Below are 26852 nucleotides of genomic sequence, written 5' to 3' on the forward strand. Positions count from 1 at the left end.
TTGCGCACGAAGCATAAAGGGAAGTTGGCATTGTGTCCTCAATGTGTAGGTATGTCCAATGCGGGAGAACACATCTTCGTTTGTGTCCTTCTTTGCGAGCTTGACCTTGTGAGGAACGGGAAATAGGTTTTCCACAATGCCATGTTCTTTGAGGAAATCCTTTAGGAGTTGGAAAATAGCCTGATAGGCTTTGGTACTGATTCCAGCCTCATAACAAGCTTGTTGAACGTCATCATCACTAACCACATTTTTTAATTTACGCATAAGGTCCTTGGTGACTGCATCCTTAATGTGCTTACCTCCAAGTGATTGTAAGATAGAAATCACGTCCTGGGTATTGAGACAACTAGTGAAAAGGTTGACTCGATCATCTTGTCTTGTTCCACCGCATGCCTCCTGGATGAAGTTTCTAGCAACAAATAAACATAAATGTTAGAAAATAGTGTGAAGTAAGAATGTATCATGCAAGTAAAGACCAAATCACCTTGTGCCTGTAACTCATCGTTTGCATGCTCCTCCCGAATGTGCAAGAGTTCCAATGGATGAATACGTGCGTTTGCGTTCCCTTGCACCAAGGGGTGTTTCTTTCAAGTATGTGATGGTGTTGGTAAGCTTTTGGATGTGGGACTCCTTTTCTTGCATTTGTTGTTCACGATTTTTAACTACCCTCTCCAAAAAGGCAACACTCTCTTGTAATGCCGTCGTCTTGAGGTGAAGAGCTTGACATTTGTGCATCCACATATGCAAAGAAGCACCTGCACCCATACACAACCACTTGCAATAGCCTAACAAGCCTGCTTCTCTCCTCCCAAGAAATTGAAGAAATGGGGAAAGGCTATTAAACGGTGGATGGAAGCGGCTTATAGGATCGTAAGGGTACAAATGGCCATCCACCCAAATGTCAACATTGGTCTCACAAGCGGTGCGACGTTCCTGTGATGACCTTTGATCCCCCTCACTAGTGGTCTTCGGTGCAAATGCCGTGGGTAAGCGAATATGTATGCTTTTGGTGTGCGGAGCACGTGGTGGTGGAAGCATGCGCAAACCATTTGTGATGTCCATGAGGACCATGGAAGCTGTTGCGTTGAGAGGCGGAAGTGAGAAAATAGAACCGGTGGCCTCTACACCAAGACTATGCACAATGGCCTCATCATGGAGGATACACAATAGGGGCACCACCTAGCAAGACATGCGGCTAGGACGCATACATATACACAATGAAGCATGCCATGGAAAACAATTTCAAGATCCACGCCCAAATGTGGAATGGGGTGGTCGGAGAATAAGGTGAGAGGAGTGGTAAATGAGTGAGAATGGGCTTGCTACTCGTGCATGCTAGTAAGGAAGATAATGAGGTAGGGAAAACTTGCGAGTATGCTCACTTCTCATACAAGAGGTGGCGAATCCGCACACCTCAAGATGCAAGTAGCAAGATGATAGGAATATGAGAGGAAGAGAGAGTGTGTGTGTATGGTGGCGAATCCGCACACCTTTACATAAGCAGAAAAAAATGGCAAGGAACAAGCATATACCATACTCACAATGAGATGTATCCAAAGCGACACAAGGTATGGCACCAAGATGGAGTGTGTTGATTGCTTGCAAAAGATGAATACAATAGGTAGCGTATGTCAAGAAGATGAGAAGGGAACAAGATTGTATGAGGCATGATGGAGAGATAGGAGTTGATGGAGAGGAATATCATGAGTGTGTCCACCCTTCTTCTTCTTGAAATTGTGCCTTCAACCCTTAATTATAAGTGGTGTGGAGGTGTGGTGCTCATCTTTTATGCATGGTGATGGTGTTGTGATTATGTGATTAGGGTTCATGCTACAAGTATGTAGCACAAGAGTGTGTATGGATAGGTGTGTGTGTGTGTGTGTGTATCTCTCTTCCAAGTGAGCTCTCATGGACTCCTTATATAGGGAAGGAGGAAAGGATTTAGCAATATTTCTAATTGAAGTGAGTGACCCACTCTGGTGACTAGGAAAATGGGGTGCATGTGACTGTGGCTCTCATCTTGTCTCCTCATTATTTAAAATACCAGAGTCAATAGAGAGAGAAGAAGAGAGAATGTGGGTAGGATGTAGAGGATAGGAGATATTTACAATAGTCTAGCTTTGGCTAGACATAAGCTTATTAGGGAGAGTAAGAAATTTCTAAGAGAGGTTGTCGACGGTGGATAGTTGTTGATGAGGATGGATCCTCCAAAAATGGTGATAGAATCACTCTAGACTAGCCAAGAACTCATTAAAAGATCCTCGTCTCTTGTAATCATGCTTGAAGACTTGTAGAACCATAGCCATTCTAGAGGGAAGAAAATTGGGGATGGCTTGTGTCACCATTACACGAGAAAACTGGGGTCCACCACAAAAATCATAGCTCTGGGTTCATAACTCCAAAAATTCTGAAAAAAATTGAGCTAAAAGTTGAGCTCACAAGCTACATCTTTCATGTTGAACACTCCTTCAGATTCGGGATTCTTCTCTACTTAAAAAATTCAGCCAAATAATGTATTATTTGTGGCTGCAAAGGTCTTTTGGTGGTCCCCTTTGAGTGGACCACTACAAGAGGCTCTTCACATTAGCGACGCTCACACAGCGACGCTCAAAAAAAAAATTCCCGGCGTCGCTATGAGCGTCGCTATAAGCGTCGCTATGAGCGTCGCAAATTTCTTTGTAAATTTGCGACGCTCATAGCGACGCTTATAGCGACGCTCATAGCGACGCCAGCTGGGGTAAAAAAAATAACCGAGCGCGCCCAAAAACTCAGATCTCAGATCTGAGTTTTTCGACGCCCTCAAGCAAAGAGCAGGTAACGCTCTCCCTCACTCTCTCTCTCTCTCTTTTTCTTTTACACACACACACACACACACACACACACACACACACACACACACACACACACACACACACACACACGAGGAGAGGAAGGAGAGACAGGTATGCTCCTTCCCTCTCCTCATTCTCATGTTCCCTTCCTCTCTTTCTCTCTCCCTCGCTCTCTCTCTCACACACACACACATACACACACACATATAGTGTTTTTGAGAGAGAGAGAGAGAGAGAGAGAGAGAGAGAGAGAGAGAGAGAGTGCAAAAACGCACACACATACATAAACAAAGAATGCACACACACATTGAGAGAGAAAAAGAGAGAGAGAGCATGCATAAACAGAAAACGCACGCATTGAGAGAGGAAAAGAGAGAGAGAACATGCATAAACAAAAAACGCACACATTGAGAGAGGAAAAGAGAAAGAAAACATGCATACGATCCAAAAAAACGCACACACATTGAGAGAGAAAGAAAGAGAAACTAAGGGAGCGTCGTAGGAAACTAATTAAAATTAAAAGACCTAAAGATCTAGCCGACGAGGAGTTGAACTGAAGACCTATTATTCAAGAGAGAAATGGCATAATCAATCTATCATACTTGGCATGGGTGATAGAAAGGTTATACCATTTATCTCTTTTTATTGGCACACACATCCACACACGCGCACACACACAGGAAGAAGAGAGTTATAACGTCGTAGGAAACTATTTTAAAAGACGTTAAAGATTAAGTTATATGTAGACTTACATTAAATTAGATTTAGGTTTATTTTTAACTAGATTTACATTTATTTAAGCTAGATTTAGATTTATGTTATATTAGATTAGATGCGGGTCTCCATAGACTGCGATGCCTGCATGAAGCGGGTGAAGAAAGCCCTCAATGGAATATAGGGTATTGCTGCCTTCACTCATAGTGGGCTCCGTCGATCCAAAAGTACTGGTGAAATGTCTTCAGAAGATAGGGAAGAAGGTGGATCTTCAGGGCGGCAAGAGTCACTACATCCCCGACACAATGACCATCTAGACAACCTCTAGTCATTAGACTTACGTTAATCCATTTGGTCAAAGATCAACATCTTACAGTGTATGGCCCGTTGTCATCGTCAACTACAACATTCCCCCGTGGTTGACTACGAAGAAGGGGCACCTATGGCTAAGCTTGATTGTGCCAGGGCGATATAAAGTGGGGAATATGGATGTGTATCTTCGTCCACTATTGGAAGAGCTACAACAATTGTGGATTGGCATAGAGGTGGTGGATATGAGCCGACACACAGGACGACGGAATGCTTTGATCAGAGGTATTCTAATGTGGACCATGCATGACTATCCCGGGCTAACAGAATGCTCAGGTGATCTATTGACACTCCTCTCTCAGACACTGTAAATCTGGTTTTTCCCCATAGTTGATCTATTATCATGTGTATACATGCAGGGCTTCAAACAAGCGGATACAGAGCATGTGTCACATGTGGACCTAGACTGAATGCACGTAGGGCACCCTCACTGAAGAAGCAAATCTACGAAGGTCATCAAGCGTATCTTCCGGAGAATCATGTGTTACGCGACGGCTTTTTGGGAAGAGAGCCACCAAGGATGTCTGCACAAGCATGGTTAGAGCAGAAGGAGATGTGCGATGACGGATTGCCTCCAGGGATGAAGAGACTATCTCTATGGTACGAGTTACCATACTGGCCTCGACTCGTGATCAATCACTTGCTCGATCCAATGCACATATTCAAGAATGTGGGTAATCTACTATGGGACCATTTGACCGGCAAGAAAGATACTTTGGGAGCCAGAGTTGACCTTAGAAATGTGGATCGTATGGAGCAATATTGGCCGCAAACAGCGTCTGATGGATCGATAAAACTTCCTAAAGCACCATGGATTTTCACAGGAGCCCAAGAACGCAAAGTAAAAGAGGCCATTCGATCTTTGCGGACCCCCACTGGCGTAATGCACTCGCTCCGAACGTGTTTTACTAAAGAAGGAAAGCTTACCGGTTTGAAGTCACACGATTGGCATAAAATGTGTCAGGTACGTTCATAGTGGACTTTAATATCATTGCATAAAATGTGGACTTTAATATCATTGCTGCACATACTTTACAGTTTATCTTACCGGTTGCCATTGAGGGATGTTTGTCTCTCGACATCCGTAACACAATCTACAAACTTGCAAAGCTGGTGCAATGGATCTCACAAAAGGAGATCGACGTAGACTCCATACCATTCGCCAAACTAAATGCTGCGGAGCTTGTGTGCATGTTTGAGAAACATTTTCCTACTACAATGCTAACCATTCAGGTGCATCTTCTTATTCACATAGTTGATGAGGTGGAAATAGCTGGCACAGTTCATTCCAGATGGATGTTCTTCTTAGAGCGTTTCATGAAAACGCTTAAGGGATATGTGCGTCAAAAGGCACGTCCGGAGGGTAGCATGGCAGAAGGTTGGTTGGTATCAGAGTCCCTAGTGTACATTGGAGAGTGGTTAGACGGATTTGATAAATCCCGGGACACGCTATGGCGAACCATAGATGATGAGCGCATATCTGGGATTGTCATGTGCAATCTCGGTGTTGAGAAGAAGATGACGGAAGATCTAGAGGCTAAAATCAACCGATTTTGCATGCTTCACAATCCAGTGATGCAAAAGTGGATTTCACAATATGAGGATGCAAAGCAAGAGCGACAAAGGGCACGAATCGAGTGGAGACGGGGAAGACGACCACCGATGCACTATCCAGCGGTTCTGGAGAGCCTACCAACCTTCATGAGCTTAAGATGGTTGCACAACCAATTGAAAAGCGCACAACAATGCGGTGACGAAGTGACTGAAGAAGAGTGGGAGTACTCTCGGGGTTGCGCGACCAAGGTAAGTTTGCAATGTACGACTAGCAAGTGACTTTATTTATAAACGTTTGAACGGCCACTCATAATCTTTGTTCGTTGTAGTATAAGTCATACACAGCAGCATGGTGTAAAGGTCGACATTTTAGGGTGGAACGAATCGACAAAAAGCGTTTTACTCAAGATTGTGGAATCATGGCAAAATTTGAACAGTCTAGTCGACGACGTTCCTCTGATGCAGATCCCGTGGTGGCGGAACTCACTTACTTCGGCACGCTGCAAGAGATTTTGAGGATCGATTACAGAGGATTTTTTGTCGACTTGTTCGACGTGCAATGGTTCAAGATAATCATGGAGGGTCGAAACGCTACTGTGCGTAGAGGAGAGTCTGGTTTTCTTGAGGTGGATTCTACTAAGAAATGGACTGACCTAAGAGACACTTTCGTACTACCCGAGCATTGTGAACAAGTAAGTATATAAATAGTTAACATCCCCCTTTTACAAGTTATGTGCTTGAAAGCTCTCATGTAAGTTATGTGGCTCTGGCAGGTAGTATTTCATCCTACAAAGTCTACATCAAACTGGTGGTACGTCATAGAGTTAGCCCCTTGTAGTGCAAGGACGTATGAAGGCTACCATGTGCCAATCACAACGACATCAATGGAGGAGATCAGAGAAGATGCTCAATCAGAAGCCGCTGCGGTGGTGCCAGACGAGCATCAAGATGCTACTGCTCTATATGGGGTGCATGCAGAGGAGCTACAAAATGAAACAGAGGATATGTGTTTAAACGGAGAGCTCTATATAGATATAGGAAGTTATGCTGAGTTATGCGAGGATGAGAGAGAGATCTCTTAAAGCCACAAATATTGTATTTGAACAATTTTGCTCACATCTTTTGATTGAAAATTCTGAGTTTTCGACTTGCCTCTTCTACCACTCGATTCATTGCGTCATTGTATTTATATGCGTCATTACGTCATTGTATTTAATGGTCTTTGCGTCATTGTCTACTCTATTCATTCAATATTAAGTTTAAATATTCGTGTGTTTAATGCAGGTATGGATGATGAGGAGTTTCTTTCTTCTTTGTCACCGCAGCAGAGACAGTGGTACGTGGAGCGTCATCGTTCTGGCGCATCATCGCGCGTTCCTACACCATCCGCATCTCCCTCTCTTTCGGAGCATTCGGCGCGCTCCGAAGCTTCGGCGTCGACGAGACGAGCGTCACACTCTTCTAGACACCGGCGCTCTAGTGGTGGCGGTGGCGGTTGTTGTGGGGATTCCGCCACCGATGCCTCCACACCGCCTCGTGTTCGACGAGGCTCTTTACCCTCCCCTTCTTTGCCCGCCCCCACACCAGCCACAGCATCGCCGTCTACGCCAGGTTTTGCACGGCTGACTGTTCCTAGAAGCTACACACCTCTACCTACTCCGCCAGGAGCCACCCCACTCGACACTCCTCGCTTCGGGGCCCAGACGCCGGTGGAGACACCTGACGTTCGTACCCCCATCGACACGCCGCTAGAGACCCCTGCCGGGACACCCAGGTTCACGCGTCACCGGCCAGAGGGCTTGCCTTACTCCGTCGACATCAGCGGCGGCATCATCATGGATGATGACGGCAAGAAGGTGATCTCGCGCATGCGTGGTCTTTGCTCTCAGCTGTTTAGACACTATATACTAAACAAATGGAGTGAAGTACCAAGTGATTTAAAAAACAGAGTCATCAGCATACTTCATGATGAGTTTCCCGTTCCAACACGGGATCAGCGCTTCAATGAAGACCTGATGAAGATTCGAATGCGCGAATACTGCAAACACAAGCGTTCCGAAGTGCAAAAAGCAATCAAGAATGGGTGGAATAGGCCAGATTGGCTGGCCAAAGAGGATTGGAAGAATGCGAAGAAAGCAGCGCGCGAGAATCCCGACAAGTGGAAGCAACAAAAGGATGCAGCCAGAGCGCGAGTAGAGGCAGGGAGCTCGCACCACTTGGGGAGCGGTGGATGGGCATCATTTGAGGCCGATTTTGTAAGTCTTTTCACATTGCTCTTTATGCATGTTCGATAGTTTAGGGTTTATGAGTTTTTTAGTTCTAACATAATGAAATCTTTGTATGTTTTGACAGTGGTCGATGACAGGACGTGATCCCACACCGTACGAGCGCGAGTACGCAGGCAGGAAGGGCTTAAACGCCCTGATGGACATTCTCAGTTCTCGCAGCGGCATGGTTAGTATTAGGGTTTACTCTTTTTTATTTTTTGTATTGTTTTATAAATGTCGTTATATGTTTATACTTACTGAAAACTGTCTTATTGTCTTTTTTTGCAGAATCCGACAGATACGCCGCTTGGACGCGATGAGACGTCTGATTAGACGACGTCAGTTTAGCCGTAGCTAGATAGCATTAGTTTAGGGTTTCTCATAGCTTATGTATCATGAAACGGATTTTATACGTCTTTTTGAACCATGTATATTATTACATTTGTCACCGCAATTCCTTTTGCCAATCAATTCTTTATGCCTATGATGTTGTACAATTGTCATTATTACATTTGCCAATCAATTCAGTTTGTCTATGATGTGTACAATTGTCAATTTTGCAAACAATGCGTCTTGTGGGTGACTATTTTGGGTCTATTATTTACCTTTGCACTTTTTTTAAAAAGTGAATCAAGTACAATATGGTTGATGGGTGGCAGGCATTCAATGCCCTGCCACCAAAAAAATATTCTCTCAGGCGTCGCCATATGCGTCGCTATTTATGGCTCTGTAGCGTCGCTATATGCGTCGCTATACTCTTCTGTGAGAGCGTCGCTATAAGCGTCGCTATAGGCGTCGCTATGAGCGTCGCTATATAGCGACGTCTATAGCGACGCCTATAGCGACGCATATAGCGACGCATATAACGACGCTCTCGTAGCGACGCTTTTAGCGACGCTTATAGCGACGCCGGGGGTTATAAAAACCCAGTGTATTTCCGTCGCTAAGAGCGTCACAAGAGCACATAACCTCTTGTAGTGGACTTCTCTCTTGCCTTCAAGTGTAAGCTCCTTCATGTGTATGAAAACATGACCTAGAGTTTTGAAAAGATTGGCAATCATCGAGATGGAGGTATTATTGAAATTTGAAAGTGGGGTTGAGGTTTGAAAATGAAAACTAGTGAATAAAATATTTGGTAGGGTGGAATAATAGATATACATGAAAAATATATTAGAAAATACTAAAAATATATATATAATGTAATTTAGAATATATATATTTAATATTTGAGGTCAAAAAAGAGATCAACAAAGAAAGCTTATTTATGCTACATCGTGATTGATTAGCATAAGTCTTATTTATTTAATAAAGGCTAAAACGTTTGTGAAAAAGGGAAGAAAAATCAAAAGTAACTTATATAATAGGAAATAATTTTAGTAAAAGAGAAAAAATATATGGGGGGTTCACATGCATGGAAAAGCTCGCCTCATTAGCCCTCCCCCTAAGGCTAGAGGTATTCATGCCTCTAGCGTTGTATTTGATTCTTCTTCAATTGGGATGGAGGAGTCTCCCTCCTCAGGGATTTCCATCATAGGTGCTTGATCAAATCTCAAAAAGTACTGCTTTAACCTCCATCCATTGACACGTGTTTTGTGGAGCCTACCATCTGCATCCATCATTCTGTAACTGCCATTGGCGTAGTGCTTTCTAATGACAAATGGCCCCTCCCATCTGGGTGAAAATTTTTTATCCTTCCTAGTGTCAAAACTGTTATCATACCGTAGGACCAACATACCTTTCTTGAGACCTTTTGCCCTAAGTCCCTTGTGCTGCATAATAGTTGATAGCATCTTCTCTGTCTAGTTGAAGCCTCTCTAGATACATGTTTAGTGATGATCTTGCAGATCATACCATTTACCTTTTCCACCAAACCATTGCATTGTGGGTAGTAGGGAGTTGAGTGTCTTTGTGAGATACCTAACTTCTCCATTAGCTCTCCTACAAGGTCTCCTCTAAAACCTGGTCCCCTGTAAGAAATTATTTCAAGAGGAGTGCCAAAACGGCAACAAATGTTTTTAAATACGAACTAAGCCACTTCTTTAGCTGTAATCCGGGTGGTGGAAACTACTTCAGTCCACCTGGTCATGTAGTCCACACCCATGATGATATAAAATTTACCTGATTGGCTCCTTGGCAAAGGCCCAATAGCATCAATTCCCCATTTCTCAAATGGTCCATATGAGATTACAGGAGTCTGTGACTCATATGTGAGCCTCCTATCCCCTGCCTTTTGACATTCCTTGCATGTTTTACACCAATGATGCACATCCTATGTAGACTAGGCCATACAAACCCGGCTTGTAGAATCTTTCTACTAGTGATGTCAAGTGCAAAGTGTCCTCCGCAAACACCATCATGGCAACTTGAAATGATTTTAGTGATCTCTCTAGAGAGAGGTACATGCCTAAGAATTTGATCCTTACCCTTGCAGTAGAGGTCGTCATTGATAAGGCGGTATTTTGTTGCCTTGCGCACAAGCCACTTCTTTTGGCCCTTAGAAAGATCCTTAGGACACTCTCCTGTGTCCAAGAAACTCATGATGTCAGGCATAGCATCGCTACCTTGGAAGAGAGGCAGCTTCAACTTGATAGCACCCACCACTGAAACATCTTGCAGCTTCTCTCTAGCTAGAGCATCTGCTTCTTGATTTTCTGCTTGAGGGACATGATGTAATTGTACAACTTGAAGTTTCCCTAAAAGTTCCTTGACTTTGCACAAATGGCCTAGCAAGCTATGATTTTTACAAGCCCAAGTTCCTTGTATTTGTTTTATTAAAAGCATGGCATCACCAAATACATTTAACCGTTGAATGCCCTGTGTCACACACCACTCTAACCCAAGAGTTAAGGCTGCATATTCTGCCTCATTGTTAGAGTGAGAATCCAAGAGATTCCCAATGGAGAAAACCTTATCCCCTTGCTCGTTGAAGATGACAATGCCTGCTGCAGCTTTGTCCACTTTCCTCTTGTAGGCTCCATCAAAGAAAAGAGAGTGAGCCTCCCCTACCTTAGGGGCTTTCAACATAGGTGTAATATCTTGATCATTTGGCTTTATCTTTAGCTTCTTTTCATAGTGGGGATGAGTGAGAATACCTCCTAGACTGGCCCTTGTGGAGTTCTCCACTTGCATTGTGTAGTCAAACTCTTGCAGCCTTGCGAGCCATTTGGAAATCCTAGAAGAAACATCCATGTGCTGCATTACATAAGGAAATACTTCTTCCATTGTTAAGATTATGAATGGTCTTGAAAATAAATAAGAGCGAAATTTGGTGGTGGCAAACATCTTTGTTGTGGTGGGAGAGGTCAAAGCCACCAAGGCTTGAATCTTGCTTGGGTCAGCTTCAATGCCATTGGCCGAGATCACATGGCCAAGAAGAGTAACCTTGCTTTCACCAATGTGGCATTTCTCCACATTGAGTTGGCCCCCCAAAGCTTGTAGCCTAGCTAGACCTTCATAAACTTTCTGCAAATGAAGAGAGCGAGAGCTATAGATACAAAAGTCATCAATAAAAACACGGATTGATTTTCCAAAGAATGGCTGAAAAACAAATGTCACATATCGCTGAAAAGTGGTTGGAGCATTAGTGAGACCAAAAGGCATAACTCTGTAAGCAAAACATCCCCATGGTGTGATGAAGGTTTTCTTCTTTTGATCTTCTTCAGCGATGCTAATTTGGAAGTAGCCTGAGTAGCCATCACATACCGTGTAGGGCTCATGTCCTGCTACCTCATTGAGAATTTCGTCTTGAAAAGGAAGAGGAAAATGGTCCCTCTTTGTGGCTGCATTAAGAGGCTTGTAATCAACACAAACCCTCCACTTACCATTCTTCTTTGGTGTGACTACCACTGGAGAAACCCACTCTGAGTCTTCAACAGGATAGATAAACCCGGCTTCTAGCAACTTCCTCACCTCTTTGAGCAGGGCGTCTTGTTGAATTACTCCTAGCCGCCTGAGCTTCTGCACTACAGGTTTACTTCCCTCCTTGAGCTTAATGTGATGTTGAACTACTGTGATGCCAATGATTTTATCATATTCGTCAATGAATAATGTGGTAAAATTACTTAGCATCAAAATATAATCTTCACGCTCCTTCCCACACAACTCACTAGAGAGCATTTGATGTAGCTTACGTGCTTCTACCAGAGGTTGTATACCTGGTGTCTCCCCTTGGTTTGATGATGAGAAATCAGGTTGCTCCATCTTCTTAGGGTCCTTGAGAATGATCCCCATCACCTCAATGCTACTGTCACTTTCTTCACTCACTATTGACTCCTCCTCTGAAGTGGTTGAAGAGTCACCACTAGAAAACTCATCCATAGAGGTTTCTAGATCCATGTCGCATTGCCGACCTGTCTTCATGTCGTAAAGTATTGGCCTCCCTTTTGCATCCTTCATCTGGATTATGCCGGTGTCCCAGTCCTACTTAGCTCTCATAGCCATAAGCCAAGGCCTCCCTAGAATGATAGGGTAGCCCTCCCCTTTATGTGGCATGACAAAGATGTCCACATCTACTTTGGTGTTGAATGCCTTTATCCTAACTGCATTTATGACACCAACACATTGAACTTTTAAATTATTTGCCATTTTGGCTCGGCATGGTGCTGGCCGACTCACCTCTAAACCCAAACGGTGCATCATTTTTTCACTCATGGCGCATATTTGTGTGCCACCATCGATGTAGATATTGGAGATGTGTTGCCCTTTGATGTAAGCATCCATCACTGGTAGTATGTCATCTAGATTCCTCCCAGAGATAGCCCCAGCTATCTTTGGCTTTGATCGCCTCGTGCTAACCATCTTTGTCCATTGTCTCCTCACCCTAGGTGCTAGGTGGAGTAACTGGGGCGAGGTGATTCTTGGGCCCTGCACAGAAACATCTTGAACCAAATCATATGGTTTAGAACATTCACCCAAAGAGAAATCTACAATGTCAATTTTACGTCGTGACTTGGACGGCTTTTTGCTAGATTCCCCTTTAGTCTTCATCTTTTCTTCCTTTTGGGAAGATTCACCATGCTTAGCGCGTTTTACCCCTATGGCATCTACTCCTTTAACCTTGGTCTTATCCTCCTCCACTTTCTCCTTTCCTTTACCTTCAAGACTGATGACGCTTACTGTTTGAGTGACAACTGGTGGTGGGGGTAAGGGTGGAATGAGAGGTTGTGATGGTGGTGGTGGTTATGGTTGAATGGGTGGTCGTAGGATTTTCACGGGTGGTGCTTGTTGTGGTGCCCTCGGTGGTGGTGGTCTTGCTCTCGGTGGTGAAACCTGGTTTTGCCTGGCTCCTCTGTTGAAATTTTGCCTCCTTGGGTGTGGACAGTAGTACATGCCATGACCATCCTCCCCACAATTGTAGCAGTGGTATTCTTGGTTTTGCCTTCGTTGTCCTCTTCCTTGCTCTTGGTTGCGATTGTGTGCATGCCCTTGTTGTATCAAATGGACTGAGAGATTCTCAAGTTGATTGGTGATTCGATTGAGCAGGTCTTGCTGATCTTCAATTGGTTCTTGTGGTTGAATCCTCTGGGTGGCTATTGTAGGTGGTGCTAGAGGTGTTTGGTTCCTAACGGCTTCCTCTTCATCGATATTCCTGGCTTGTAGGTGCAACTTCTTGTCTTTAAGGCGGGCCACCTAAACTGCTAGCTCATACGTAGCAGGAAACCTTCCCTTCACCTTCTCTTTAAGAGTTGGCCATAACCCAGCCACAAACCGATTTTTTAAAGGAAATCAGGTGCCCCCTCATCCTCTCTTAGCGATGCAACCCATCGCCCCCATAAATCTAGAAACTTTGACTCGTATGATGCCTATTCTAGCATACTGCCCTGCTTCAACTCTGTCAACAATTGCCATAGCTTCTCTGATGTTGTGCCCTCTCCAAGACGCTTGACAAAGGCTGCTCTTAATAAGTCCCACTGTTCCTTGGTTGCTTGTGCCAAGGCATTGTACCATGATCTTGCCTCCACCTTCATTAGAAGTGGGAAGATACGCAAGCGCGAAGCATCATCATCTCTCGCAGAGATGACACATGCTATTTCCAAGTTGTCTAGAAAGTCTGCAACATCCTCACCCACCTTACCAGTAAAGGTTGGAAATGCTACACTTGCCATTGTGAGAGTCAGAAAATTAACTCGACTTAGAAATATTTTTTTATTTTTATTTTTTTATAATAGAGATTCAATACATGGGTGCTCCGTTGATGGAAAACATACTATACAAGGATGAAAATAACTACATCAAAAGACACTTCATGATTAATCATAGGGAGGATAAAGGGTAGAGAAGAGGTGTTTATCTCTTGTAATCGTTCTCTACCAAACATGGTTGTAATGATCTGCTGATAAAACATCTTGCGGTCCAAGATTACTTTGATTGATTGAATTCGTTGTGGTGCATAAGTTTGGTTCCTTCCAAAAGGTTGATGCGCTGGGTCCATCACATGATAATTCGGAAAGGCTCTCTCCTTCGTGGTGGAAGGTTATAGTCAGAGGTGTAGAGCTCTTGGTAGTCGATGTCAAATTTATAGTACCACAGGACAAGGTTGTCTTCGTCTTCTAGCTCTAGGACTGCCCCTCTAGCAAGCTCTTGGAAAAGCTTGAACTCTCTCTCTTTGAGCAACTTCACTTTCCTGCAAGATAGAGTGCCATCTAGTGTATACACATGTGTGATGAGGTAGGTGGTGAGTCTTACCACTTGTATTAATCCAAGTTGGATGGATACATAGCAAGCTGTAAAGTCGTTATCATAGCCTTGATTCACAAGCAACACTCCTTGAAGGTGGAGGTTCTTGTCTTTCCGCCAAGCAAAACCAGTGTCAAAGACCTTCTCGATGAAAAGCTCTGCCACTTCATTCGGTAGACGACGTAGAATCCATGCTGTTGTTTCTAGTTCCTGGCTCATGAGATGAGAGTGAGGTATAGAAAGACTTTGGAGGATTTACCCTTTTGTTTTGGAGACGGGGTGACTGTCGGCGCTGGAAAACCCTTGAATCTTTTGGTGCAAGGGAGAGGGAGGGACCACGCATTCGTAGTAGCTTCCTCAAGTTGTGAAGGCTTGTTGTGGGCGTAGGTGGAATATGTGGCAAAGATGGGGACGTAGATGTAGAGAAGCCTGGTGCTACTTGAAAGCCTACCGTTGTGAGAACGCCTGTGCGAATGTCGAGGGAGAAAATGATGGCCTTTTCTTCACTTTGGGTTGCACTCATGTCGAAGGTGCGGTTTTTGGCTACAATGTGAGCATGATGCAGCTTGTGCCTTGCTTTTACTGTTGCGGGGATGATGAGAAATGTAAACAATTTGAGTAGGGAAAGAGGGTCTTACCACTTCTTCTATGCTAACAATACAACACCCTGGCAAGAGTGTCTTGATGATTTGCGTCAAACCTTCTTGAAGCTCCTCCTCTTCAGTGGTCCAATTAGAGAATTCAAGAAGCCACTCATCCATGAAGAGAAGTAAACATGTCAGCTTTGTAAATTGAAGGTTTCAAGAGCCCTCCTCAGTGGGGGCACCAAATGAGAGGCGCAAGTGAGAAAATAGACCCGGTGGCCTCTACACCAAGACTATGCACAATGAATATGATCATCGTGGGGGATACACAATAGGGGCACCACCTAGCAAGATATGCGGCTAGGACGCATACATATACACAATGAAGCATGCCACGGAAAACAATTTCAAGATCCACGCCCAAATGTGGAATGGGGTGGTCGGAGAATAAGGTGAGAGGAGTGGTGAATGAGTGAGAATGGGCTTGCTACTCGTGCATGTTAGTAAGGAAGATAATGAGGTAGGGGAAACTTGCGAGTATGCTCACTTCTCATACAAGAGGTGGCGAATCCGCACACCTCAAGATGCAAGTAGCAAGATGATAGGAATATGAGAGGGAGAGAGAGTATGTGTGTATGCTGGTGAATCCGCACACCTTTACATAAGCAGAAAAAAATGGCAAGGAGCAAGCATATACCATACTCACAATGAGATGTATCCAAAGCGACACAAGGTATGGAACCAAGATGGAGTGTGTTGATTGCTTGCAAAAGATGAATACAATAGGTAGCGTATGGCAAGAAGATGAGAAGGGAACAAGATTGTAGGAGGCATGATGGAGAGATGGGAGTTGATGGCGAGGAATATCATGAGTGTGTCCACCCTTCTTCTTCTTCTTGAAATTGTGCCTTCAACCCTTAATTACAAGTGGTGTGGAGGTGTGGTGCTCATCTTTTATGCATGGTGATGGTGTTGTGATTATGTGATTAGGGTTCATGCTACAAACATGTAGCACAAGAGTGTGTATGGATAGGTGTGTGTGTGTGTGTGTGTGTGTGTGTATCTCTCTCCCAAGTGAGCTCTCATGGCCTCCTTATATAGGGAAGGAGGAGAGGATTTAGCAATATTTCTAATTGAAGTGAGTGACCCACTCTGGTGACTAGGAAAATGGGGTGCATGTGACTATGACTCTCATCTTGTCTCCTCATTATTTAAAATACCAGAGTCAATAGAGAGAATGTGGGTAGGATGTAGAGGATAGGAGATATTTACAATAGTCTAGCTTTGGCTAGACATAAGCTTATTAGGGAGAGTAAGAAATTTATAAGAGAGGTTGTCGAAGGTGGATAGTTGTTGATGAGGATGGATCCTCCAAAAATGGTGATAGAATCACTCTAGACTAGCCAAGACCTCATTAAAAGATCCTCGTCTTTTGTAATCATGCTTGAAGACTTGTAGAACCATAGCCATTCTAGAGGGAAGGAAATTGGGGATGGCCTGTGTCACCATTACACGAGAAAACTGGGGTCCACCACAAAAATCATAGCTCCGCGTTCATAACTCCAAAAATTCTGAAAAAAATTGAGCTAAACGTTGAGCTCACGAGCTACATCTTTCATGTTGAACACTCCTTCAGATTCGGGATTCTTCTCTACTTAAAAAATTCAGCCAAATAATGTATTATTTGTGGCTGCAAAGGTCTTTTGGTGGTTCCCTTTGAGTGGACTTCTCTCTTGCCTTCAAGTGTAAGCTCCTTCATATGTATGAAAACATGACCTAGAGTTTTGAAAAGATTCGCAATCATCTAGATGGAGGTATTATTGAAATTTGAAAGTGGGGTTGAGGTTTGAAAATGAAAACTAGTGAATAAAATATTTGGTAGGGTGGAATAATATATATACATGAAAAATATATTAGAAAATACTAAAAAAAATATATAATTTAATTTAGAATATATATATTTAATACCAACATCTTGCATGATGTGAGATGCGTTCAAGCTGCACGTGTAGATGATTGCATCCGGAGCTAGAGGCTTTCAAGATGCAACAGAAAATAGTCCAAAGCAAAGCTCTCTCTCTCTCTCTCTCTCTCTCTCTCTCTCTCTCTCGTAGAGCCACATGCCTTCAAGATGCAGGTGCATTAGGAGGGAGGCCCTCGCTTGGCATCCGTTGATAATAGCTTAGAGTAATCTGGCCCTACTTCTGTTGCGTTTATTTCATAGTCAATGCACACCAACAGACGACATTCTAGTCAAGGAAGCTCCTCACGCACTTGATGTGCTTTCTGAAGTGCACCAAATTTGGCATACATATCGAATAAGGCATTGCCAAGCACGACATTATTTTGTAACAGTCCATGACTAACAGTGAAGTTTTAAGCATGCGTAGGTGATTTCATATGGATAGAGGCCATCACTTTGCATACGTTGAAAACAGCGTAGAGCCTTCTGTCCCTGCTCCTGTTGTGTGTATCCCGCAATCAGTGGATTCCAAGAGACGCCATTCCGGACAGCAAGCGAGGGCTGCTTCAACACCCCTTGCTGATCCTGTTGTGTGTATCCCGTAATCTGTGCATTCCAAGAGACACCATTCCAGATAGCAAGCGAGGGCTTCTTCACCACCCCCTGCAAGCTCGCCCACTTTTCCATATCGCTCGTCCTTTGCCTTCTTTGGTGCGACGAAAGCAGACAACGTTGTTTTTTGCATGAAGCTCGCGATAAATTTAGCCTCTGCCTTCTACTGTTTACTCTCCAATCAACCAATGTCAAGTGGCATGCGTCTCCTTTCTCCATTTTGCAAATCGCTCTTAGATAATCAAGGTAAGGATTCGCATCCCCTTTATATTCTCTGCTTGCAGAAAAGACATATTTCACCAAAATTGGAGCACATGAGCACTTGCTTCTTAGTGGGGGCACCAGAATGATGTTAGCATGGAAACAACAAGGAAAACGAGTGCCTATATAGCCTTGCACGAGTTACACCGTCAGAAGGAAGAACTATTGCACTCCCGAAACCACCTGTGATAAGCACTTGTAAAGTTTTATGAAGAACCCTTCAAGAATGAAACACACTTGGAATTAGGAGAAACCAAGGACATCATGACGTATCTCATCTCGTGCAGATGTTCGTATCCATAGACAAAAAACATATCAAAGCTGAGAGAGTTATGGCCACTCGAAACTCGGGGTGTACTCTCTCTTGCTAAAAAATGAGCTCTCTGGAAAGTTTGTAGGTGTTGCAACTATTAGAAAGGGGCTTCTCTTATCTTTTTAATCAATTTTCTCTTCTTTCTCCTCAGCCAACATGGCCTCTTGGGGTCTTTATTTAATTGGTTCATTTTGGGCCTTTTTTGGTAAAGCTTGGAGCCAAGTCGGTGTCTTTGTGCACATGGGAAGGGGTGGGAACTTCTCTAGAGGACCAAAAAGGGAAGGAAGTGATTGGGCAGGTAGTGTGAACAGCTGGAAAAGGCGCCCCCCTCTCCCAAGAGCCCACAAGCCCAACAAGCAAGCTCCTCACCAAGTGATACAACCTATGCTTTTGCCCTATATTCCCCCCATTCTGTCCTTATCCCTTCCCATGTGGGATAATTCCCATGTCACATGGGAGATTCCTCCACCCTCCTCCCAACTCCCTCATGTGCAAGTTATTTCCAGCTCCTCCTCCAAGTGAGAGAACTTCTCGGACAACTTTCCAGAAGCATAACTTACTGCCCCGGTCATCAAATGACACATCATAGCATACGGCTTGGAGCCCATCACTTCGGCTACTTCTAGAAATCTCAAATCTCAACATTTCTAATTCACATTATCAAGTTGGTCCAATTTTCTTTGTCGCATGCAGCTAGCTGCAATCACTTACTAAGTGAGACCGCCCACTTCGGATACACATAAATCATGATGTACAAGTCCGTTTCACAAGCTATAAAGCACGACTAAAAACCATGTTTTGAGACTCAAACAACCCAAAACACAGCACCCAAGCTCGAAAAAACCAAACCTTTGTACATAAATTTTTACATGGTCAGTTCCAAGATTCTAAGCACTATGTACACATTTATACATGAGGCTAGCTAGCAAGCTTTTTGGCATGATCTAATGACTTTATGCTCATGCAAAAAATACCTGACAATGTGTAATAATTTTGATATTAGTGAGGTAGCTTCATGACAATCCCGACATACATGCATGTTCCGATGATTGTATGTATCCGACACTTGTGGTATATTGATTATAAGTGCACAAGCCATTGCCAGCATCTCGAGGTGCCAACAAAGCAATAATCACAGAAAGAGTTTCTTTAGGCCCTCGGCCCTCAACTACAATGTAGTGCATAAATCTACATGCCTTCAAGATCCAACCTTATGAGGATATAGGGGTCTACGTCCCCATCCACTAGGCCGGAGGGACTACATGCATTGAGCAAACTAACAAAGGGATTGCAGATGGGGAGGCGCCTTCTCTGTGATGAAAACAATTCAAAGTTTCCTTGGCTAGACCTTGTTGTGCATATCCTCCTAGTACGTGTTGTCCAAGAGACCACAACTGCAGAACACAAGAAGATTCATAAATTTTCTCATGTAGGAAAATAGAGCCCTTTTTAGTGTTTTTCATAACAATGCATAACATCATGAGCTTTTGCTCGAGAGGCACCGCATACCTAGCTATGTACGATTGGGGGCAGGGGACCACCGGCCCGGTGCACCACATACCTAGCTAGGTACGATTGGGGGCAGGGGACCACCCGACCCCGGCCCGCCGGTGCACCGCATACCTAGCTAGGTACGATTGGGGGCAGGGGACCGCGCCTCCCTCGCAAAAGCTCATGATGTTGAGGTAAGTACAATGTGGGCATTATTGTGAGAATCTGTCCAAAACTTCTTGTGGAAAAGCCCTCACCTTGCACCCGATGAAAACGGCACTAAGCTTTCTGGCTCTTCCTGTGTTAAGAAAATCCTGCAAGTATTGCATTTCACAAGACCACATTCCGGCCCAAAAGCTCATCATAAACGTTTTAAGTTTTAGTGGCCGGACCAGCACATTAGGCACTCATGTCAATCAGAGCACGCCATTGATCTCTACGCGATACTCCTCATTCTTTGCAATGAGAAAGTCTCCAAGTGCCTGTCCAAAGAGCTCCCAACTCTTCCCAATGTCCTCCTTTCTCCGGCAGAAACCAATTTGCAGCTTCTGATCATAGGAGATGCTCGTGGTGTGAGGCCACACCAATCCGTCTGCATTTAGCAATAGTGCATGCATGGTACTATTCTCAACGACAATATTATGAACATTTCCAGTCGCATCAACCTAGCGGCTACATCCTGGCTGCATCCAAGAGAAATTCTTTATTCTCATGCGTTCAACATATTCTGCCTCTTCCTGCATGCCAGCAGCTGTGTAAATATTGCCCATTATGATATATGCTGCATCATCACACCAGTCTATTTGTACAGCATGCTCAAAGGCAAACCTTACAAGCTTCACATTTCCCCATTCCGGACAAGCACCTAAAAGAGCAGACCAGACTGGAAGATGATCAGACGATGGCATCATCATAATTACTCTCATAGCTTTGTCAAAAAGCCTTGCACGTCCAAAAGGATCAACCATGCAAGTGAAGTGTTCTTTGTTCGGCACAATGCCATATTTCTCCCTCATGTCATCAAAATACATTTGGCCCTCATCGACCAGACCAGAGTGACCACATGCATTGAGCACATTAACAAAAGTGATTGCATCTGGGAAGATGCCCCCTTGTTGCATACGTTGAAAACAGTCTAGAGCTTCCTTGGCAAGCCCTCGCTGGGCATACCCTCCTATAAGTGCACTCCAAGAGACTACATCTGGAGAAAAACCCTCACTTCCCATACGTTGAAAACAGTCTAGAGCTTCCTTGCCCTGCCCCTCTCTGGCATCTCCTAGAATCAGTGCATTCCAAGTGCCCGCATCCCGAATAGGAAGCTCATCAAAAAAATTTTGTGACTTCAAAAGCACGCCACATTTGGCATACATGTGGACTAAAGCTCCACAAAGCACAATGTCTTTTTTTAAGAGCCCCTGACGAACAATTTCATCATGAATTTGCTTCCCAATGTCTACATCTTGTATAATACCGCATGCCTTCAAAGCGCAAGCATAAGTGACTGCGTTTGGAGAGAAGCCCTCACTTCGCATCTGCTGGAAACAGCCCAAGGCTTCCTTGGCCTGCCCTTCTTGGGCATATCCTGCAATCAATGCATTCCAAGAGACTGCATTCCGGACAGGAAGCTCATCAAAAGCTTTTTGTGCTTTCAAAAGTACACCACATTTGGCATACATGTCGACCAAAGCATTGCCAAGCACAACGTCTTTTTTCAGCAGCTCCTGACAAACAATCTCATCATGAATTTGTTTGCCCAGGTCAACATCTCTCACTATTCCACATGCCTTCAAAATGCAAGCATAAGTGGTCGCATTTGGAGAGAAGTCCTCACTCCACATTCGCCGAAAACAGCTCAGAGCTTCATGGCCCTGCCCCTGTCTTACATATCCTGTAATCAGTGCACTCCAAGAGACGACACTCTGGATAGGAAGCTCGTCAAGAACCTTATGCGCCTTAATGAAGACACCACATACTGCATACATGTCGACCAAGGCACCACCAAGCATGACACTTTTTTCCAAGAGCCCTTGATTAACAATCTCCTCATGAATTTGCTTGCCCATCTCAGTGTTTTGCATGATGCCACATGCCTTCAAGATGCAAGAATAAGTGATGGCATTTGGAGAGAGGCCCTTGCTTTGCATCCGACGAAAACAACGTAGAGCTTCTTCGCCATGCCCATGGTGGACATACCCTGCAATAAGTGCAGCCCAAGTGATGACACTCTGGGACGGAAGCTCCTCAAGCACTTCGTGTGCTTTTTTGAATACACCACACTTGGCATACATGTCGACCAAAGCATTGCTAAGCATGGTGTTTCTTACCAAGAGCCCTTGACTAACAATCTCATCATGAATTTGCTTGCCCATCTCAGCATCTTGTATGATACTACATGCCTTCAAGATACAAGAGTAGGTGATGGCATTTGGAGAGAGGTCCTCGCTTTGCATCTGATGGAAACAACATAGAGCTTCTTTGCCATGCCTGTGTTGGACATACCCTGCAATAAGTGCAGTCCAAGAGACGACATCCCGGGCTGGAAGCTCGTCAACAACCTGTTGTGCTTTGACAAGCGCACCACACTTGGCATACATATTGACCAAGGTGCTCCGTAGGTATGCGTCCTTCTCAAGTAGCCCACTACAACGAAGATCAGCATGTATCCTACAGCCTTGGTCAAAATCCCTCTTCGCTGCACAAGCTTTCAGTGCGTTCATGAAAGAGAAACTCTTCACTTTCAAGTCCATCAAGGTCGGGAGTCGGGGGTCCATGCTTGACTTGTCGTGATAATGTTGATTCCTTCATGATGTTTTCTAAGGATCTGGAGCTGGTCTGCTGAAATAAAACAAGTGTGTGTAAGTGTGTGTGTGTGTGTGTGTGTGTGATCTGAGAGAGAGAGAGAGAGAGAGAGAGAGAGAGAGAGAGAGAGAGAGAACAATAAAGGATGAGCAGAAAAGGAAACCTGAAGACCGGCCGTGTTCTTCCCTCGATATAAAAGCATTGTCCCGCAGAGGTTGCCCCCATCCCCGTCTACTTTTCGGACGGTTTGAACTCACTGCAGTCCCTGCCTCATCTTACTGAAATCACAGTATAAATCAAAACCTCATCGCCTGTACTAATGTCGAAGCAGGTTTGATGCCGCCGTCGCCCTCGCCCTCGCTCCCGCAGCAGCAACCTTTTCTCAAGCCATAGTCTTTCTTTCTTCTTCTTATAATTCTCTCCCACGTCCTGCAAGGTTTCTTAATATTCCGCTCATGCAACGTGATCAGGGAGAGGAAGAACAGATAGCATGGAAACTTCAATCCTCGCCCTTAATTAGACTCCAACTGGCACTGCCTTGGCGAGTCGTCATGGAAGCCTCAAGCCTTGGCGCGTCATGCAAAGAAGAAGCTGAAGCATGCAGGGGACCACCTTGAAAAATAAAAATAAACAAAATACTGCGAGCAGAACGACTTCTTCTAAGACTGGCGTTAATTCCGTAAAAAAAGCAGAATCTTAGTTAATGTCAAGCGATGCAGCGGACAATTGACGCACAAGGCATGGCCGTGTGGCTACAATCGAGGCAGGGGAGTGAGGCTTGCAGAGGCCACGATGTGAGATCGGAGTTGGCTGTTGTGGGGTGAATATAATATTTGGAATTTTTTTACATCTATATCTATACTATATATTAAGGAGACTGGTTTTTCAGTGTCACATGTCGCAATTTGCTTTATCCGACTGCAATGAGGACAGTGCACACGCAGGAGAGAGAGAGAGAGAGAGAGAGAGAGAGAGAGAGAGAGTTCTGAATTGGAAGGCTGAAAGGCCTGGGAAATGGCCGAATTTAGAAGAATCTCAGAGTGAAACGAATATAATACCAATGTTACCAGTAGGTGATTCAATTTATTTAAATGAAATTGTGAGTTCTAAGAATCAAAGGCGATGCTGTTATTTTTAGTGAAAAGTGCTGCCCGTCGCCAATTATGAACATGAGTTCGCGCCGCCAAAAGCCGAGTTCGCGTCAACAGAAGCTGAGTTCGCATGGGTTAGGTTGGCGCCCTGCATGTGGTGATGCTTTTAATGCAGCGCGTGGAAGTTGCTAGCAGCGGGAGCTGGCAGTTGGCAGCGAGAGTCCTGCAGGCAATAGCGGCAGGGGTCGCTTGTCAGAATACTGTCGCGCAGGCAGGACGTACCGTGGGCGTGGCAGTTGATAGCGGTAGGAGCTTGCAGTTGGTAGCCAGAGTCTCACAAGCAATAGCGGCAGGAGTCTCACCTGTTGCGCAAGCAGGAGGTGATTGAATTTATTTACTTGCAGTCACACACAAGAGGTGTTTTGCCTATAGTCACACACAGTAGTAGGCGTTTGAATTTATTTACCTGCACACACAGTATGTGATTCTTCTGTAGCCACACACAATAGGTGATTCGCCTGTAGTCACACACAATGGGTGATTGAATTTATGTAAAGGCAATTAGTAGGAGTATCGTCGCAAGCAGGAATGCAGTCTTCGTGTACAGTAGGCTATCCAATTAAACGTTACTGTATTTGCCTGCAGTCACATCAAGGACAGTTGGAGGTGTTTCACGTAGAGTTCCACAGAAACGAAAGACAACACGTGATTCAAACAGCGGGCAGAAATTAGTTGCGGCATCGAGAAAGTGGTCTCAAAGGTATAATTTCATGAAGTAGTAAAATTTCATGCTTGGTTTAATTTGTGAAGCGGGGTGTGGTTCGATTGGTTTGTGTTTATGAGGGTCCAATGTTGTAGGTTACCATGGTGAGGATGAAGAAAGCTGCACGTTGGGTTGGCGATAGCAGGGATGCATCTCCCTCTTTGGTCCGTAGGGGTAGACCTAGGAAGACCGCGCTCGCAACTGAGAGTAGGCGTTCGAAGAGGCTTTTCGAGCTAAGTATCACTATCTCTGTTGGGGGGGCGGACGTAGACACTAGCTTGCTTCCTGTGCTGAAAGAATTCCTAGAGAAAGAGACTATTGCTGGAATGTGTTCCATCGAGCGTGGCGGAACGGTATTCCACTTGCACTTCCAAATGGTTGTGCGTATTATGCCCACATCTATTATAGTGGTCAACAAAAAGGTGAAAGCATACTTGGGATGGGATAGAGTATCGCCTGTGGGAGCCACTGTTCTTTGCAGGGCACTAAAGCAAAAGAACATGCACACATTTCAAGGAATGATTGGTTACTGCTTAAAAGACGTAGGTAAAGATCATTTTGAGAATGTTGGCCACAACATATCTCCTGATGACATTAATAAAGGGATTGAGCTTTACACCCTTCATGGGGCAGACGACCTGAAAAATAAAGTCTGCTTGACAAACACCAATGTGTTTGATAGGGCTTTCATGTATTGGAAATATAGTTTGAATCACCCTTTTGGTCATGACTTCCTCGATACTTTGCACCACATGATCAAGAGCGGTAAGTACTATCCGTCGTCCAGTTGGATTACACCTTACCAAGGGCGTGGAATGGAGCAACGTAAAATTGCTGCTGTATGGAAGTGCATGGCATTTCCGAGTACAGTGACGTACAACGACATACTCGACATTTTTGTACTCCAAGGTGCCACTCACCCGCGTCTGGATTGGTTCTTGAACAGATGGCAAAACACTGAAAGGTATTCCATTAACTGCTCCCCTCTAATGTGACGGCCTAATTATTTGGTGCTATTATTTCTCTTTATGAACCACAGGGAGCAAAGGGAAAATACAGCAGCGAAGGAAGTGGTAAACATATCTGATAGCGACGACGACGACATTGACGCTGTCATTGGAAGTGACTTCATTTCCCCTGCTGAAGAGAACTAAAACTGACATTATTGCATGCTAGGTATGTTGCTAGAATTTTCTTCTACTGCATTTGCTCTGTTTGTCGATGACTTCTTATTTTATATGCTGGCTCTCGTAGGTGCGCGACATGGAGTCAACGCAGCCTGCTGTGGAAGCTGAGGGAACGCAAACGGATCAGAGTGAACATGATAATTTAGACGACGTAGTATTCCAAAGACTAGAGGATGTACTTATGCAAATCTGGCGACAGCTCTGTGGTGCCAATGCAGACGACAATGACACTCTCCGTGCTTGCATAGTCAATTGCACACAGAGTGCCAAAGACATGCTGCAAGATGTGCAACTTAATGCTGCTGATGTCCAGGTTGCAGAAATGCAACAACAAATAAACGCTTTGTCAAGGGAAATAGTTTCTTTCAAGTGACAACTGAATAGGTTGAATACAATAGTTATCAGGCTAGGAAACATAGCATCTAGAAATTTCCGTCTGTAACACCTGCAATAGATTTTATAGCAATGGGACATTCGTAATTACCTTTTTTACCTATATTCTCACACTTACTGACACAAGAAGTTATTGTAAGTGTTGTGGTTATGAATTTTAAACAAAAATACAGTGTTCATGTCGTTTTATTTCGAGAAATTAAAATCGCCTCGCAAATCGTTCGTATGGGTTGTTTTCTACTCTTTCTTAAAAATTAATGCAATTTTCTATCGTCTGCTGCTTGGATTAAAGATGAGAAACTTGGAAGATTTGAATTTCTTTTATGCGGAGCGAGTAGGAGAGTAGGTCTACCCGATCTCGAAAATTTAAAAATCCTTTCAAAATATTGAAAGCGAATAAGTGAAGGGTGAGTTTAGGAAATAAAAAGACCCATGGAAGTGGAAAGTCAAAAGACTTTTTCTGTTTATATAAAGAGAGATGGTCCTATTAGGCCTCCACTATAAGAGATCGCTTAAATTTTGACATCAATGGCGGACATCAATATATGTGTAGGAAAATATGGAGGAAGATTAAGTTTTTTTAATGAAAGATTTTAAATTTTTGGCGTAAACTAGTGTGTATACTGGCCCGTAAATCGATGTGTATATCGACGCTCATTTCAACGTTTATTTCGATGGACATATCGGTGCTAGTACCGACGAATTCTACAAAAACAGAACCCACAAGTTTTTCCTGCACATTTTTCTCCTTTCTTTTCTTCCTCTTTTGCCCTCCTCCTCCTCACTTGCTGTAGATCTGCTACCTCACGACTTACCGGACTTGAGATTTTCACTCTTACGTTGCTACCCATCAACAAGGTAAGCTTCTTTTGAAGTTTCCTAACAGATTTGTTTACTTTGTGTGTGTGTGAGTAACATAGTGTGTGTGTATGTGTGTATTTTTGTTTTTGTAGGTTTAAGGATATTTTTTCAGTCGTTTCTTGCT

General features: G+C 44.0%; 1 protein-coding gene and 1 pseudogene across 1 annotated transcript; one reads left to right on the forward strand and one right to left on the reverse strand.

Moving 5' to 3' along the window:
* Positions 1 to 19501: 19501 nt before the first annotated feature.
* LOC147436442 (pentatricopeptide repeat-containing protein At4g18520, chloroplastic-like) lies at positions 19502 to 23022 on the reverse strand. The gene is made up of 2 exons (XM_086488166.1): positions 22597 to 23022; positions 19502 to 22469 (listed from the first exon to the last, which is right to left on the reverse strand). The coding sequence occupies exon 2, from the start codon at positions 22403 to 22405 to the stop codon at positions 20300 to 20302; it is 2106 nt and encodes a 701-aa protein (XP_086344292.1). The 5' UTR covers positions 22406 to 22469; positions 22597 to 23022; the 3' UTR covers positions 19502 to 20299.
* Positions 23023 to 24388: 1366 nt separating this feature from the next.
* LOC147436443 (uncharacterized) lies at positions 24389 to 25916 on the forward strand (annotated as a pseudogene).
* The last annotated feature ends 936 nt before the right edge of the window (positions 25917 to 26852 follow it).

This window comes from Adiantum capillus-veneris, chromosome 18 (assembly GCF_014529385.1).
Source record: "Adiantum capillus-veneris isolate H3 chromosome 18, ASM1452938v2, whole genome shotgun sequence".
In the NCBI taxonomy this organism is placed as follows: Eukaryota; Viridiplantae; Streptophyta; class Polypodiopsida; order Polypodiales; family Pteridaceae; genus Adiantum; species Adiantum capillus-veneris.